Here is an 18468-nt window from a genome sequence, read left to right as displayed (position 1 = left end):
AGGTGAAGCTCATATAATAGCAGGGCTGTCAAGTATCACACATTGATATTTGATATTTGCAGTGATCACACGTCGTATTTCTCACGCAGAAAACTTTTTGACTATTTATAATATATTTAATAAGCCACAGCGCCGAAAATGTCCGCACCGCTGTCTCTATGCAACCGGGCAGGAATCAAGCGCGTCTCCCCTGGAGCTCTTAGTCGAGCCTGACACTTATCAGCCAATCAAAAAAAGAGCCTACACAATAGCCAAAAATAGCACTATTGTATATGGGTAAGATTTAACGCAACAACCAATGAACAAAAAAAACATATTCATTAGAGAGGGTATTTTCAATGGTCGGTTTGAACAAAACCTCAACACGAAACAGCTTGTCTCTGGACGGGACATTGTCCTCAATCATGACACTAAAAATGGCCGGGCTTGAGCCGAACTGTTTTATATGGGAGGCAACATTACAAATGATAAAGGAGTCCAAAAAGGCAAGAAACACTTACAATAAACACCACCAGTCATAATCTCTCTCTCTCTCTCTCTCTCTCTCTCTCTCTCACACACACATTAATAAATGGAAATTAAACAAATACTTTGTATTCGGTTAAATTGCGGCCAGTGATCCTTACTCCCCCATTAGTGTTTTTTTTTTTTTTTTTGCTCACGCTTGCCTGTGTTCAAAACTTGAGAGCCCTGTAATAGGCTTTGTTATCTAGTATAATAGCTCATAGCTGTGTAATGCTTTTTTTAGTTCGTATGTTCATTTAATAATTTCCTCACCTGACAGCTCTGATGACTGTCTTCAGAGGAGCAGAAAGATCTTCTACAGTGACATCACAGTGACAGCCCTTCTCATCAAAACACTCCTCTCCTCCCAAACTGTCAGCTAAGAGTGAGATTTAGAAAAGGGTAAGATAATAGTTAAGAAGAGAACAATACGATACAATAGTCCAATTAAGAGTATATGCTTGAAGTAGGAGTGAAACATAAGCATCATTTGAAATACGCTGACACAGAATAAGCATCAGTCCTGAAATTACACAGCCAAGCATAATTATAAAGAATCACAGCAGTACTGTAGGTGACAAAATGTGAGCAGGTGTGTAGTACATATTAAGTCTAACCTTAAGAGATTTTAAGATGGAGCATTTGTGTAGTAATTTTACATTTGATTTTAAGCCCTTGTGCATTGACTCCCTTGTGTATTTTTTCATGTGAACACCTATGTGCATAACACCTAGCCTAAGAAAGATTGAGAGAAAGTTCATACAGAAACAAGCTGCAAAGCTGAAAGTGCGGACTTCAGCAATTCTGTGACATCAGTGGACAAATGGAACAAATCTACAAGCATGTGATAAGGGACAACATTCCGTTAACAGTGTTCAGGGGTCATTAATCTGTGTTGAAAGGCCTTAAGAATAACAATGTATTCTTCATGTCCTCTAAGGGCTAATTACATACCTTAAATAATACACCTTGTCAAATATGTCATTCTAAATAAAAGTACCCTTGAGGGTACAATCCCTCTGAAAAATGTTTGTACATTAGGCTGTAGAGGATTTTCACAGGCTGCTCAGTCAGGAATCTGTGTAAGTACACAAAACATGACCGTGGAGTGAATGTGAGATTGTGCTGAATCAGCCCGACCCATGCCACAGGGGTGATTACCCCACACACTTTGTTTCTCATCTCGGAACAGTGTCTATCTTCCATTTTATATGAACATCTTTGCAGTTCTGTATCCCTGCTACAGCTGCTCTTCCACAGTGCACATGTTTTAAAACCAGGCTTCACATACAAATCCTGCTCTACACTGCATACACAGCTGCTAAAGCATTTGAGAAATCTGAACAAAAACAATTGTTCAATTGTGGGTTTGGAAAGTACTAATAATAGAGACAAACCATGATATTTTCTTGTCATTTAAGCTTATATTGTTTCCTTGCAGATTCCAATTTTGCCATACGATTAACTGGCCAATCAATACTGAAACACAATGTGATTTTTTTCCATCACAAGCTGAGCAGAACCACTTTTAGCAAGACACAGAGTGCAAACTGGCTCTGTCTCTTCCTCTATATCTCTCTCAATTCTCTTCATTTCCACTGAGGGTCACCCTGGGGACTACTGAAGTGAAACAGAAGAATAGGTAATTGTTGAAGCAGCTTCATACACCTCCAAGACAAGATACTCAGAGGTTGACCTCATTCAGCTTTTAAGATCTATGACTATGCCATGAACAAACAAGTCAGGAAACAGAAACATTCTGAGAATCTACTCAGAACATCACTATTTAATGCTACTCCTTGGCATCATAATATAAAATCTGAAAATATCAGATGGGTGCAAAATTAAATGCAAATCCATTCTGCTGATATGCTTTCGGTATGGATTATTACAATTCGGTACAAAATATCTGATTTCCTTTATACTATGATGAAACATTTCAACCGTGTGGTCAATGGTTTGAGTGTATAAAATAATATAAATCAAATGCTATGCACCAGAGTAGGTACATGTCCAATAAATGTTTAAAGAATTCTTTTAACAAGTCCAACGAAGGTCCTATTTTAGTGTCCATACTGAGTTAGTTACATGTTTGAATAATCTTAATGTCCTGTTGCACTCCCAAATATTCTGGAGTAGTCAGTCTTCATTCAGGATAATTATGCATAGACTTTTGACAACCGCTGAACAAAAGCAGAAGGTTGTCTTGCAAGATATTCTTATAGAATAGTTTAATGTCTTTAATCTTGTATAATTTTTAACTTGTTCTTACACCTCTTACCATTTCTACCTCTTACACCATAGCTAGACATACAGATGTTTTTATCTCACTTACCTTCAGGCATTGTTCGTGATTGGCTCTTAAGCCTGAGCGATGGTCGGAAACGTGTTCGGTCATTGAAACTCCAGCTCTTTTGTACTTTGGCTGGGCTGCTCCCCTCTGTCCCTACCTCAGTCACAGGAGAGCGTCTGTCATTCAAAGATGTCTGCCTGCTCTTAATGCTCTGACCACGAGGACTGGCCATGCGCACACGTTCCTTAAAGCTCAGTTTCTGGCTACATGAGAGAAAGCGGGCAGTTGAGGGAGAGAGAGTGAGACAGAAGGAACGTGAATAATGATGAAGAGAAGGAAAAAGAAAGCGAAAGATCTGTTAATCATAGCTCAATTTCAGGTAAAATCAAATGATTGATAATCTAATTTTAATCACTGATATACAATGACTAGCATAAACCCTATTAAACTTTTCCATATTTTGCAGTGTTAAAATCTAGAACTGAAGTAAACTAATTGGGACCGCTATCATTTGCTTTTCATAACATTAGAAGGACTGTTTTTTACATTCTGATACAAAATTTTGTTTAAATAAAAAATGGTTGCATAAGTATTCTGGGTACAGTTTTGCGCTTTGACTGGGCCATTTCAACATGTAGATTCTTGGATTTGAACCACTCCATTGTTTCAAGTCTCTTGCAGACTAGAACAGATTTTTGTCTAGGATTGTCTCCATCCAACTCACTGCTGATTAATACATACCCTCAACATGTTGCTACATATTGGGGATGCACACATGGTTAGGTTTGCGTCAAATGTACTGCTTTGTGCCAAAAGTTTTCTCACCTTTTATGGCAAATGGTCACACTTCATATATATAATATATATATTCTTTATATATATATATATAATATAAAAATGTATTTATTTATTCATATCTATTCTTGCTCACTTCAATATTTTGGGCTAGTTTGTGTAGATTAATGACCTAATCATGGCATAATTCCAATTTAGGCCTTTCAGTTTAAAGTCAGAAAAATAAATATGGAAAAGTTCAAGGGAGGTGAATATTTGTCTGGAACCTCTAACTTTTTATGATCATTCTAAATTTATGATCATTTGAACAACTTTCAGGCTTCTAAAAAAAATTCTGTACTAGAATTATGCCCTTTATGCATAGCCTAAACAACATAAACAGACTGACATGCAATGCATTGAGCATTCTACGACAACCAATGTTTTCAGGCTAATCACTCATGATCATGGGAGCTGGGGAAATTATAACCCAAAATGAAAGACGAGATAAGTAAAAAATGTAAAATAATAAATCTAGGAAAATGCCTTTGAATGACCCCTAAACAGATGCTGCATGAACAAAAAATGAAAGTGTGAGATGATAGTAAAGGGAATACTAGTGGCTTGAGCTTGGCTCAAACACAAGTTCGTGCTTAATGCTCAGAAATGGAAATAGTGAAATGGGAAGCATAACTCAGAAGCATACACATGCAACATGCAGATGTGGGCATTAATGCAGTTACCATTTTGTAATTGCATTAACGCCTATATAATTTGCATCACTTTATGAAATACCATTAAAAACTGGACACCAATGATAGGAAGTGTTTATAAAATCGAAAACCCCACATGACTGCCTTCATTAATTGTCATAATAACACTATGATGTTATATAGCTTGAGATAGATAAAGACTTATAGAATAAGTCTGATCATGCACGTTCAATCATTTCACAAGAATAAGTATTCTTCTTTTGGGTGTTCAGATTTTGTGTCCCAAATATAGTAAATGCAGTGAGAATCTGGGGTGATCTAATGTGAGCTCTTCAGGTAACAGGTAGTAGGCAGAAGAGTGAACCCCCTGTTTTAGACTCTATGTGGGATCACATTGGGCGGATAAACGGTACATTTGAATATGAGTCACCATCCATGCACCTGCAGTTAGTCAGCATTCTCATTGTTTATGTGGCCAAAGCAGAGGGGGATGCTGGGTACCTAAAATTCCTTGTGGTATACTTCCTGAAGAGCTTCTGTCTATTACTATGAATCTTACTAGGAAGTGTGAGAGACAGATTAGTTAGAATGTGAAGAGAAAGTAGATTTCTTTCAGTGGAACAAATGAATGTGTGTTGTGGTGAAAAGAGACAAACACTTGGCTGTAAAAGCCAAACATTTACGGCTTTGTTAATCTCTGCTTTTTAGAAAACTTTTAAAGGCACAATGAGTGGCAGACATGCATGGATACAGTAATAACCCCCAAACACACATTAAACACGCACATTAAAGCCCACCCAAACATCAGAATATATAAAAGCCAGTTTGTGACAATTTGTTAGTCAATTAAAAGATAGCATACAGAGCTACCGCTTGTCACTCTGGCCAGTAACACACATCACACTACAAAAATCTCAAGTTAATTTATTAAAGTGGTTCACAGCATAGTTGTATTTACAGCTTAGCTTTTTGCGTTGTGTGTTTATAGTTCAGTCGGGTCTTTGCAGAAACATATTACGGCATATTTGCCACCCACCATGAGTACTACTGTATAAATGACTTAAGCTTCAAGGGTCTGGCTATGCTGCTGTTCTTGCTTTGAATATGAATCACACACCCAAAATCCAATTAAAGTTCTAATTAAAAGCAGTGTAGTTTAAATGTAGGAACAGGCATTGGGGTTTACCATTACTTGCAAAAGCACCAGCAATGAGCTGAGCTGAAATTACCAGGAAATTAAAAGAGCAAAAAACTACAGGTAAGCAGCAAATTCAGTCGTTGATGAAAATGTAACTACTTAAATAGTCTCTGCCTTTATAAAGGTGGCTCCTTACTATGTATGTACATTCACTATCGTAAAAAGAGCTTAGAAGAGACATACTGCTCTATTGCCATCCTCTGCCATTTCTGTCTTGCAGCAACTCTTTCTCCCTTACTGTATTTCTCCCTCTTTTTAATAATTCCTGGAGTATACGTTCTCTGAAGTGATATTTAATCACTAACATAAATAATCACCGAATGGAAAAAGTGCATCATAGTGCTGTCTGCCATCAGACAAGTGGTACTGTGCTCCATGTTTAACTACTGCCAAGTTAGAGCTGTTTATTGTGCACACATATACTTTATCTCTGTCTCTCTTTCCCTCACTTTTACAAACATGCACACACAAATCTAAATATATAAAGTCACATGCATCATTGAGCTTGTATAAGCCGAAAGTCACTTGACCCTCTGTGTTCTCTGAAGACATGAAAACTGCGCTTTCTTATTGCAAACATTTGAAAAATGTTAAAAATTTTCACCAATGATGTGTTTACCAAGAACTTAAGTCATTATTTTATATTCTTTAGTCGTACAAATTTAGATGAAATGAAATTCTAAAAATTCAGAAAAAGTTTATTTTACACAGAAAAAATATTTTCCAGTGGTGACATACAGTATAAGAATAACAAACCTTGTGGTGGATTCGCCCTGGTCTTTCCTTCAGGTATTAGTTAGCAACAGAGAGGAGAAAAGGGGCAGGAGATTAATTCTTTACATGAACAACAAGAAACAAAAAAGGAGTCTAACATAAAAGACAAATGGCACTGAAATATACTGAATCTTTCATACAATGAATGAATCATCAATATATTTCTCTCTGTGTTAACACAATACAGTATACAGTAAGTTGAGGGAGACATACACATATGCACATGCACTAAGAATCAGAGCAAAAACAAACCACACTGTAAAAAAAAAAAAAATCGGAAAACTGAGAATAGAAGATAGCATAAACATGCACCAAGCAGACATGCAAGCAATCGTCAACGCTCAATCAAGCTGTCTAGGAAAGCCTTTGCAAGGATAATTTAGCTTTAAAATGAGTCAGTGATTACTGGAAAAGTATAATAATGCTTCCCTCTGCCTGATCATACATCTGTGTATGTGTGTGCATATTTCCAGGCTCCTAAAGTCTATATTGTTTTTCACGCTGGCCTATTTAACCAGTAGCGCAAGTCTTCCCTCATACTGTATCTTCAGGTGAAAGCTTGTGAATGTCTATGACTCTTAAATTCACTTTGAATGCAGCCTTTTTTCTATTTTGGTGACTACACGCCTTTTACACGCTAGAATTCAAGCATATATACAAGGAGAGGGAACACAAAGAAAAAGAAATTAGGCTCGGAGACACAGACTTGTTTGCAATGATAAAGAGGGAATAATGAAGGCTATAGGAGCACAGACACCAAAGAGAACACCCAGCTGCCAGAATTGTACCTACTTTGTAGGGCTGCAGGTATGCAATGCCTTCAAATGAGGCTTCCAGGTAGCAATGGAAACCGAGTTCTCATCAGCCGCATAACTACGCCAAACACACTACGTGCAGAGTATACAAAAAGGAAAACAGAAAGGAAATATGGAATCGAAAAGAAATGTCACAAGGCCAGGAGAGAGCGGGGGTTGGAAAAAGGAAACAAAACAAAAGAAAATAAAAAAAGAAAACAAAAAAAAGGCAGATTAGTAAAAACCAGTTCAGGTCAGAGTTTTCTCATCAGTTGACTGCATGGATACATGCCTTTGAGGGGGGAGAACACTTTTATAGTATCGCCACGTGCCACTCAGGTACGTTCTGGAGCGGTCTGTGGAGTAGAGTCTCCACGCAGCCTGGTGCAGGACACACATACACAAGGACACACATATGGACATGGGTGCAGAGAGACATCAGCATGGTGAGGGCAAAGCCAGGAAAACAGGCATTCTTACAGAATGTTAAGACATTTGTTCAGTGAATGGTTTTGCTGAATTTTTACTTAGCTGGCCTGGATTAATCACTGTACGTCACACGTTTTGAAACTGTTAGTCTATGTGCATCAAAAAGAGACACTGAAAAATGTCTTATTGCATAATGGGACTCCCACCATATTTAAACAGCTAGAAGGGGAAAGCACAAGAGGGTGAAAGAAAGTTGCCACATCCAATAAAGTTAAATATGTAAAACACAAACAGATACAGCCCTGGCATCTAAGCAAAAGAGCAAATCAATGAGCCTTTTGATTAACATAATAATAATAACTTAATAATATAGAGGAAATAACTGGGTGATATAGAACAAATAACTTATTTGGAAATGAGAAAGGTGAAGACAGTGCACTGTAGCATTTAAAAGACTAATACTAAGAGCAGACATATTAGTGAATGTAGAGGAATCACAGTGTGATGAAGGCAATATAAATCAAAGGGCTTTTTAAAGCACTTATGCAATATGAAAAAATGCTGAACGGCACAACTGCAAGAGAGAATGATTAGGGAAATGTATGATGATTCAAATGCTACAGATCATAAATTTTGCATACTATGCTTTAAATTCATGCAGATGAACAAGAAAGATGAGAAATCTGGAAGTTAATGGCACCAGACAGTAATTTAAAGACAAAAGACAAAAGACAAACAGACCAAAAGAAGTGTGACGACATTCCTGAAATTACGGTTTATACTAAAACAGCCTTAGTGGTAACAGTATTTTACTGCAGGACACTGTCTCCATCATAAAAAACAGTAGGATAAAGGTAGGAAAAAATATACAGTGAGGGATACATAAGCATTCATACCTCAAATGCACACACATATTGTCTTTAGACTTTATAATGTAAATGAGCAAAAAAGTATGTATTGAAAAACAAATTGGATATGGAACAAATTGGATAGGGAACAAATTGGATAGGGAACAATATTCAGACTCTCTATTAAAACATTTAACCTATAGATAAAAATGCAGCCAGTTTTATTATAAAAGACGCTGTCGTTGGTTGGAAAGATCTCACGAAACAAATATCAATCATAGTAAAGTTGAAGGAGCTTTACAAAGTTCTCAGGGACAACATAATTAAACAACACAATGGAAAAAGCTACAGAGCCAAAGCAAAGCCTCTAAACATCACTGTCAGTTTAACTGGTTCAAAAACATGCAGATGGAAAGTTTATGGAACAAAGGTGGACTGAACTGACAGGTAATGTGTGATGATTCTCACCTGTGAGTTATTACCACTAGCCTACTCGTGTGTTTTCTGTGAGCCTGAGAGTGTGAGAGTGATGGAACAAAAATACCTCATATTGTGGACCTATAAATAATTTAAAGCAGCCCCTCTACTATTTCACAATTTTGCTATCACATAAATAACCACAAAAGTTCAGCGATATTCAGAGGAGCTGAAAATTTTTGGAGATTTTCAGCACATTTGGGCCAAGATGCATTTTGTAATGTCATTACAACACACATTCATCATATCATAGAAAGTAATTATATGTGTCTTAACTGGTAGTTGTTTAAAAGAAAAATTCTGTGCTTGCAATTTTACCAATGCAGGTAGTTTTTTGCAAAAAAAAAAAAAAAAAAAATACAAAAAAATGAAACAGCATCGTAAAAAGGCTTTGAAAATGGTTTGAAAAAAGGTTACAGCCAAATTAAATACTTTTGGCCACAACAATTACAAAATAAATTGGAGAGACAAATGAAGTACTGATACTCCATATTATCTTTTAGCCATTAAATTTTTACTAAGCCATACAGCCAAAGCCCAAACTTTAAAGGCCAAGCCAATCTCCTGAACCGAATACTGCAGTCTCCTGAACTAAAACTGCAAATTCATCAGTGGGATCCTCGCATCCTTGGAGAACTGAAGATGGATTGGCAAGAAGAATGAACCAAAACACTGCTCAGCCTTATTAGTTCATACAGTTTTGTCATTTATAAACAGCTCATACTGCTCTGTATTTGTAGTGTATGAAGAGTTTTGTTTTTTAAAATGTTTTTGTTTATGTTTATGAATACATACTTTTTTGGTCATATAATAAGCACAAAGTCAAAAGGCATTATTTGGATATATGCACTGGAAGTATATTAAATAGCAATAACAAAAGTACTCCAAATACTTATTTCCCCTGACTGTAGATTCAAGTAATAATCATTTAATGGAGAAATGGATCTAAAGCAAGAGAAATGACCTCTATTAACAATGATAGGTTGGCCTATTTGCTATGTCTGGGAGAAATGTAACAAAAAAAAACAAAAAAAAACCCTGGCTCAATTTTGCTATAGCGCAATTTCTCTGTTTCTTGGAGACTGTGTGCGTATGCAACATACACCACATTAATTTTTACTTTTCTAAAGAGGGATGGCACAGTCCATTAGGAAGAAGTATTATTCTTCAGGAAACTCTCACACAGAATTCCTTCCGTGGAAACACATAATAAATAGTCACTAGTGTTTCCCTTGGACATAGACGGTAATGGCCTAAAGTGAAATAAATGTCTGTGTTATTGTTCATTTTCTCCTGCCTTAGACAAAATGTACTGAAGATTGTGGACATGACAGATGGTAAATCCCACATATCAACTCCTCTGTCATCTCTCCAACCCACAATATTAATCATTTTAAGGTTAGGGGTCAGGGGAAAAGGGTTGTCATTTACTGGTGCTGAAGAGTCTGAATTTGTAATTATGTTTTCATACATAAGAGAAAGCATGTAATACTGAAGTAGTAAAAGGCAGACAGTCTTGTGTTGTATACTGCATGCACATACAGTTTGACAGTTCATATACTCCTGACCATCACACCCATATGTATGTCTTCCCTAACTATTGCCGCACCTGAACGTCATTATTTGCTGTGACATTACAATTTGCTTGACTGTAACTAAAAGGCTCAAGCATATTCTGACATGACAACACCCCTGTGTACAAAGCAAGGCCAATGAAGACATGGTTTTCCAAGTTTTATTGTGGAAAAACTGCTGCACATGTCGAGCACAGAGCCCTGACCTCAACACCACTGAACTAGTATTAGCTGTATTAGCACAAATCCTTGCAAACAGACTCAAAAATGTTGTTTAAAGTCTTCCCAAAATAGTGGAGGTTATTATAACAGCAAAAAGGGGCTAAAAATGGAATGTACAGTGCCTTGTAAAAGTATTCATACCCACTGAACTTTTCCACATTTTGACATGTTACAACCACAAAGAAAAATGTATTTTATTGGGATTTTATGAAATAGACCAAAAGAAAGTGGCACATAATTGTGAAATGGAATGAAAATTATAAATGGTGTCCAATTTTTTTTTTTTTTTTACAAATAACTATCTGAAAAGTGTGGTGTGCATTTGTATTCAGCCCCCTTTACTCTGATACCCCTAACTAAAATCCAGTGAAACCAACTGCTTTCAGAAGTCACCTAATGAGTAAATAGAGTGCACCTGTGTGTAATTTAATCTCAATATAAATACAGCTGTTCTGTGAAGCCCTCAGAAGTGTGTTAGAGAACATTAGTGAACAAACAGCATCATGAAGACCAAAGAACACGATGAGAACAAAATTGAACATTTTGGCCAAAATTCAAAACGTTATGTGTGGTGGAAACCTAACACCCTATCACCCTGAACACACCATCCCCACGTGAAACATGGTGGTGGCAGCATCATGTTGTGGGGATGCTTTTTTCAGCAGGGACAGGGAAGCTGGTCAGAGTTGATGGGAAGATGGTTGGAGCCAAATACAGGGCAATCTTAGATGAAAACCTGTTCGAGTCTGCAAAAGACTTGAGACTGGGGCAGAGGTTCACCTTCCAGCAAGACAACGACCCTAAACATACAGCCAGAGCTACAATGGAGTGGTTTAGATCAAAGCATATTCATGCGTTAGAATGGCCCAGTCAAAGTCCAGACCTAAATCCAATTGAGAATCTGTGGCGAAGACCTGAAAATCTCTGTTCACAGACGATCGCCATCCAATCTAACTGAGCTTGAGCTATTTTGCAAAGAAGAATGGGAAAAAATTTCACTTTCTATATGTGAAAAGCCGGTAGAGACATACCCCAAAAGACCTGCAGCTGTAATTGCAGCGAAAGGTTTTTCTACAGTACAAAGTATTGACACAGTGGAGCTGAATACAAAAGCATTTTGTATACAAACACACTTTTCAGATTTTTATTTGTAAAAAAAATTTTCCTTCCACTTCACAATTATGTGCCACTTTGTGTTGGACTATCACATAAAATCCTAATAAAATACATTATTGTTTGTGGTTGTAACATGTCCAAAATGTGAAAAAGTTCAGTGGGTATGAATACTTTTGCAAGGCACTGTAAATGCTCGACAAGCTCATATGGGTGTGATGATCATTTGTCCACAAACATTTGACCATACAGTACATATTCATTTAAAACGTACTCTCGTTCTGAAAAACACTAGTATAAACTACATACATACAATATAATTTTATTAGTTTATATTTATTATTAAACTCTCATTTACATTTTTATTGACACATATTTTCTTTTATTCCAAGTAACGTAAAAATGATTAAGAATACAAAAAACTGAAACATTTGCGGTGGGTTTACCTGTATAAGACTGGCAGCTGGGTTCCTTCTCTTTTCAAAATGTTTCTGTCTGTGCTGCTCCTGCACCTTCAAGGCAAACCCTGAGCCTAGAATCCCCTACACACAAACACGATTAATTATTTGGTACACAATGGCAAAGGGTTTGTTCTTCAATAATTTTCACAAACAATTAATCATCCAAGCTGGCTACGGCAGAGCAAAAGGTTACGGACAGACGGTAGGAAGCGACAACTGTCATTTGGGCTCTTTGACCGAAAGACATGAACATACTGCACATGAAAGTTGCCGCAACAAAGATAGGGTTTCAGAGATTACAAAAAGCTTACTGGAAGTGATCTTGGATTGCATATGACACATAACTGACATTAATCATCTCTTTTGAGAGCTCAGAGAAATACTGCACTCCTAAAATAACACTAGCCACACAGAGCTGGCAGACAGGGATGTGCTTGAATTACGTGCATATGGATCTGAATACTAAGATCTAAGGCACCTTGGATTAATATCACAGCTTGACCTACCTCACACCCAGATGCCTTAGCAAGGGCCAAAATAGATAAGTACAAAAAGGGGGGAAGATCTGCTTCATAAAAAGTCGTCTCTGTTTTATCATTTTATTCATAGCAAGAGTCAGATACTAATGTGTAATGAAATAACTTTAGACCTATTACACCACTACATGTGGGATAAAGTTTTCACTATATTGCATTTACTGTTTAGGCTGAAATTAGTGATCTAATTTCATGTATTATCTCTCTCTCTCTCTCTCTCTCTCTCTCTCTATCTATCTATCTATCTATTCTATTCTATACTATACTACAAATTCTACATTATTGAAAAAGGCCTTGCTCTCTCTGCTGGGAATGTAAGGCTGCATATACTCACCGCAGGCAGGGCAAAGAAAGAGATCCCCAGCAAAGCAAAACCCGCTGACAGGAGCCGGCCTGGCCAGGTCTGTGGTGTCTTATCCCCATAGCCAATGGTAGTAAGAGTGATCTGAGTATACAGACATTAATGGTCATGGGTCAGAGATTGAAAGTGCCAGGACTATGCAGACAAGAGTTCAAGTACTCTAGTGATTACAAGCTCAGGACAAACTGCAATGCCCAGAAGGCACCTTCAATCAGCCTAAAAATGGAGGAAGAGGCCGAACAGGCACAATGGAAAGCTGTGCGCAATGAGGAACACAATCTCCCACAGCATTTGCACTGATCATATTCCTATGAGAGGCCACCACACAGTGCAGTAAAAACCACATGTTGGACGCAAAGCTCCACTTACAACAACTCCTGTCCAATCTGCCATATTAAAAGGCCATGAATATCTAAAGACAAACAGAGGAGCACTCTAGAGTTACAGCCACAGTGCCATTTGTGCTTCCCGTTTCTCCTTGAGAGTAATAAATCGGTATCTTATGTTAAGAAAAAACAAAACAAACAAAAAAAAACCCATCAGCCTAACAGTTTCCTCTCCGTTCTGTACCAGTAACTGAGAGATTTGGATTCTTGCAGGCAAGGGGATACTGAAACAAAGTGCAGGCCAAAGCAAATTCAATACATCCAGTAAAAGTGAGTGATCTGTCAAATGCTGAGTGTGCTGTAGACATTAAATGATGGCTGGGAGTAGACACGCACATAGACACTGAGTCCTGTTTTGCTTTTCTTCTCTGCACTGCAGTCAGCCTGGCAGATCCACATACAGAACCAAGAATTCAGTCTAAATATGTTGTGGCAGGGTATTGCTGGCTTTGCATGAGCCACTATATCAAACCCCAACAGGGCAATGACCAGGAACCACCACAAACTGGCCTAAAGTGCTTTACACTCAAACAGCTGATGATTTTTCGTCAGTTGATTCAATTCAATGATTTGTTAATTTCTTCAACAAACTGTGTCCATGACATGAACTGCTGTGTTTCTGTAAGGTAGCGCTATAATATGTAAAACTTGATAGAAGAGTATATTATGTTTCTGTAAAGCTAACATGGCCCTGTATTGATTTTACAATAGAATATTCTAAGAACAAATGATACCTATTGGAAAAGAAAAGGAAGGATAAATAATTCTGACAGATTACATAATTATGTGATATGCAAAGAAAAAAAGTGATGCATTTATGTAGCCTTACCGTCCCCCACCAAAGTGCATCAGCATAGGTGGTAAACTGCTTGTTTATATCTTTTTCCACCAAGTAAACCAGAAATGAGGAGAAGATCAGTACCAGAAACCCAATGTACCAGGCAGTTATCAGCTCCTGCACACACAGAAAAGCACAAAGCCTTATGCCATGCCAAGAAATCAGAGTAACCAAATACCATGCAAAGTGACACGAAAATCAGAAGGACAGCAGTAAGAAAAGATAGAGGAGTAAAGCAGCTGTTTCATAGACCACAGGGAATCAGTAGAGAGTTACAGCCCGTAATCTATCCACTAAATGGCGGGTGGCTGTGGGCTGAGGAAGTCTGTGGTTTGGCCATGGCTCATGGCAGGAGCTACAGCCTAGACGGTGCTGCCGAGAGAAAGGCTGAAAGCAGGGTCACACGGTTGGAGTTGAAAGGAACACACACACACACTACCTGGCAGTCGGGCTCATATTCAGCATCTGTTTTTAGATCTCATCTTGCATTTCTCATAGATTTCAGAAAAAGTGATACTTCAATTGCTTATTTACTGTCTCTGAAATGCAATTTGTTTTGCAATTTGGGCTACTGTGTACTATAGGACTACAGGGTGCAGCCTGTACTAGGTATAATTATAGACATAAACAGTGCACAAGGAGATTATCTTAGAAGGGGTTCTGAGATAAACAAGGCCAAGTTAAAAGGCAGCACTGGGAGTAAAACATCATATCTTAGACTACCTTGCTGTGGGCATACACTACAGATCCCAGTAGTTTCCAGGTACCCCCTCGTCGATCCATGCGCACCATCCGCAGGATCTGTAAGAAACGAAGGCTGCGCAGTGCAGACGTGGCAAAAATATTTCCCTGGCTGCCGGCAGAGACAACAGCAATGGACGCAATGAGCACAATGATGTCTGCAGTGGGAAGAAAGAAAAAGTCAGGTTTGTGTTTACATAGAGCACACACACATGTCAACATGTAACTAATAATTATTATAGTTCATAGATATTTCTCTGTCAATTTTCCAGTGTTTTCACATTTGTTACACGTATTTGCCTCATTGTTTCAGGAAAGCATAAAGGCATTGTATAAGCTTTGCACTCTAGGTCTAGCGCCTGAGAAACCAGTTATGTTATCCGATTTGCATAAAAAATGCACTGAAACCAGGTACCATCTAATAAATACTTACACTGATAGCAATTGCATCTCTGCAATTTCTCTCAGACACAATAGAAGCAGAGAGAAATGTCACCAGAGGCCAGCATATCCACCTCCTTTCTTAAAAGCTTCTTCTAAATCCTCTATCCACCCTACCACTACAGTACATAACCTGACCTGAAAAATATTACTCTTTGTTCAGTATGACACATCTTGCAACATCTTTTTCAATACTTTTCCTGCACATGAATTTCAAAACAAGGAAAACGGAATCAAGTGCAAGTGAATCCGACCATAAATCAAAGCAATATAATATATAGATTTGACTATAAGCATCCGCCTACAAGAGAATGGAAGCCAAGTGATTAACGTGTCTTGCCATAGCCTTGCAGAAACTCACTTTGTCAAAACTTTAAACAGGTATAGATGCTGCTATAGCGATCGCTTTGTCTTGTTGTCCTTGTTTGTCCTGTTAGCTCAAGCCTCAGAATGGAATTCAGCACATGAAACCAATCAATTTATTCATACAATCAGTTCGGCATTAAATGCAATCCTAGACTTTACCAAAAATTGGTGAACCAAAAGAGGCAGTGTAGAGGGGCAGAGTGTGAGAGTATGTGCAGTACAAGTGTACACTGTAATAGAAAATGAATTAATATTATTGATTTAACTGGCCAATTTACTTTCTGTCAGACTTCACATTGGTGAAGAAAGGGACTGTTGAATTATTTAAACAGAAAAACAAGATGTTTTTATTGTGTTGTCTTAAACTGCATGCAAACTGAGAGCAGCAGTGGTGTATAAAACAGGGATCGATTCACAGTTCAGAAGCAATTTGTCTTTGTGAAAACAAAGCTGTGTTGATGATGCTTTCCAACAAACAAGCCCAGAATCGATCCTGGGTTGGACTTGAGGTTCATACTCACACATTAGTCAGCCACTGGTGAAAACTATGATGGAGTGCTGACCTCAATTAATTAACAAGGCTTCAATACAGATCACTTAGATCCACTCTAAACTCACAAAAACAAATACAAATCCTACAAACACAGTGACTGCCTGCGTAAAAGCCAGACAAACACACATATTTGCATGCACATATATTATCAATCACAGACACTCGAAGGTAACTGTGTCTCACCTATGACACAGAAGGGCTTTCTGGCAAAGCGCAGTCTCCCTTGCCATCCTCTGTAGCGACAGCAGCATCCGGCAGACCAGATGCGAATGATGTATTCCAGACCGAACACAACGATCATGACAAACTCCTGCAAGTTGCAACACAACAGCAAATAATTTCATTAACCACAACGTAATTAAACACACTGGGCTGCTTTAGGAAACATACATACATTAGGTTTTATCCTTCTATCCAGTGTAGCAATATATTTCAAGGTAATTATCAATTAAATTATTAATTTTTTTTTTTTGTGTGACTGCAGCAAGTTATGCGGTTTTCTTCCACATAAATCTCTACGTATATACCGACCATAATGGCCTACAGAATGTGACACTCAATAAAGTCTTAAAATTAACATCTGTTATCAGATATGCAAATTACATTTTGTTGTACATTCTAGATACTCACAATTATTTTCACATATTCCATGAGATATTTTCATATTAGAATTTTATAATATAAAAAGTATACAATTTTAGAACATACTACAGTACATCACATCCTTCAGTAGATGTGCAAGCAAAGTGCTTCTGAAACACAGGAATATTTGAAATGGTTGATGTAATATCTGTCACATGATGTTCATTCCCTAGGGGTTCCAAATATTGGAGAGTGTAGATTTGATTTTTCTCTTGGCATTTCCTAACTTCACTGCTACTATAATAACAACTAGCAATGAGAAATATAATATTGTCTTGTCCATCGCTGTTAAGTCCATCTCTCTAATGGAGGAGAAATCCTTCCTTCTGGTGGTATGGCAAAACAATCCTTCAGACGTTTCTTGTATTCCAAAGTCATACTGTATGCATCTCTTGAAGGAAAAACAACGCCTGTTGTGGTGCATGAGGAGTGATGAGTTTATTCAGAGCCTGTGATTTTAGCAGCTGTGTTTATAAATTTGCATGTGGAGCATCTAGAATGGTTGCATGCAAAAGTGCTACAGATTCTGTTAGTCTGATCATTACATTGAGTGGCTGACAAGCAGGCTTTGGGTGTTTGAATCCTATCTGTATGAGATGAGTGGAAGCTCCTATAAAAGTGAAGCACCCTCAGGATCATCCTGCAGGAATTCAGAGTGTGACCAGCATTATGAAGTGCTGTACTCTAAGTATGGATGAGAGTCTGGTGGTTGTATATAATGTTTGGTAAAGAGAAAGCATTTGGATAAGAACAATTTCATAAAATAAAATGATGAAAGATGCTCCATAGTGTTGAGTATGGGACACTATAATGTTCGGTGAGTCCTAGATCAGCAAAATGCCTGACTATGCATTTTGAGATGGAACTATGCCCCTGCAGGAGCCCATAATAGTATCTGGTTAGTGTAATGACTGCTGGAGCTCGTTTCTCAATGTCAGCTGCCGACCCTGTTAATTGCACAGTTTGATAAATCCAAGAGAATTCACTGGTACTTTCTGCAGATTAAAACATCTGTCAGTACAGCGCATTAAGATGAACCTGACAGTGCTGCAGAAGAAGAACAGCTTATCTTTCCAGTATCTAATACTCATGCTGGGCTCAATGTGCAACTCACATACATGTACTGTTTGATTAATAATGCCTTTGGAATTCAATTTTTTTAAATTACCTTTAATATTTCTGTGCATTGTTAATTTCATTGACATGTCTTCAGACAGGCTGTATGTCTTATGCATGTATCTACCAATCCTGACTTCCTGTTCTGAGTCTTTGTGCAGTTCTGATTTCACATTATTCAGCATTTCTGTGAAACTAAAGCTTGGGTAGAGATAAACTCAGCATTCTCTGCTGAAGGTGACTTCAATGAACTCTCATAACAGACTCATTTCCCAGCATGCCATCTGATACAGAATGCATTGTTTCTACATCCG

General features: G+C 37.8%; 1 protein-coding gene across 4 annotated transcripts in view; it reads right to left on the bottom strand.

Annotated features, from left to right (window-relative positions):
• kcnq5a (potassium voltage-gated channel, KQT-like subfamily, member 5a) overlaps positions 1 to 18468 on the bottom strand; it is a 101053-nt gene that overhangs the window by 7844 nt on the left and 74741 nt on the right. For 3 of the 4 annotated variants that reach the window (XM_060872608.1, XM_060872604.1, XM_060872607.1), the window contains exons 3-11: positions 16580 to 16706; positions 15019 to 15194; positions 14287 to 14412; positions 13045 to 13155; positions 12160 to 12255; positions 7049 to 7143; positions 6239 to 6265; positions 2840 to 3060; positions 778 to 883 (exon numbers count right to left, since the gene is read on the bottom strand). In XM_060872608.1, the coding sequence (XP_060728591.1) occupies positions 778 to 883; positions 2840 to 3060; positions 6239 to 6265; positions 7049 to 7143; positions 12160 to 12255; positions 13045 to 13155; positions 14287 to 14412; positions 15019 to 15194; positions 16580 to 16706 (1085 nt within the window). The remainder of the gene's footprint in view (positions 1 to 777; positions 884 to 2839; positions 3061 to 6238; positions 6266 to 7048; positions 7144 to 12159; positions 12256 to 13044; positions 13156 to 14286; positions 14413 to 15018; positions 15195 to 16579; positions 16707 to 18468) is intronic. The other variant, XM_060872606.1, reaches the window with a different exon arrangement.

Source organism: Tachysurus vachellii, chromosome 6, assembly GCF_030014155.1.
Source record: "Tachysurus vachellii isolate PV-2020 chromosome 6, HZAU_Pvac_v1, whole genome shotgun sequence".
Lineage (NCBI taxonomy): Eukaryota > Metazoa > Chordata > Actinopteri > Siluriformes > Bagridae > Tachysurus > Tachysurus vachellii.
The sequence above is the reverse complement of the archived record's forward strand: the minus strand, read 5'-3'. Positions and strand labels throughout refer to the sequence as shown.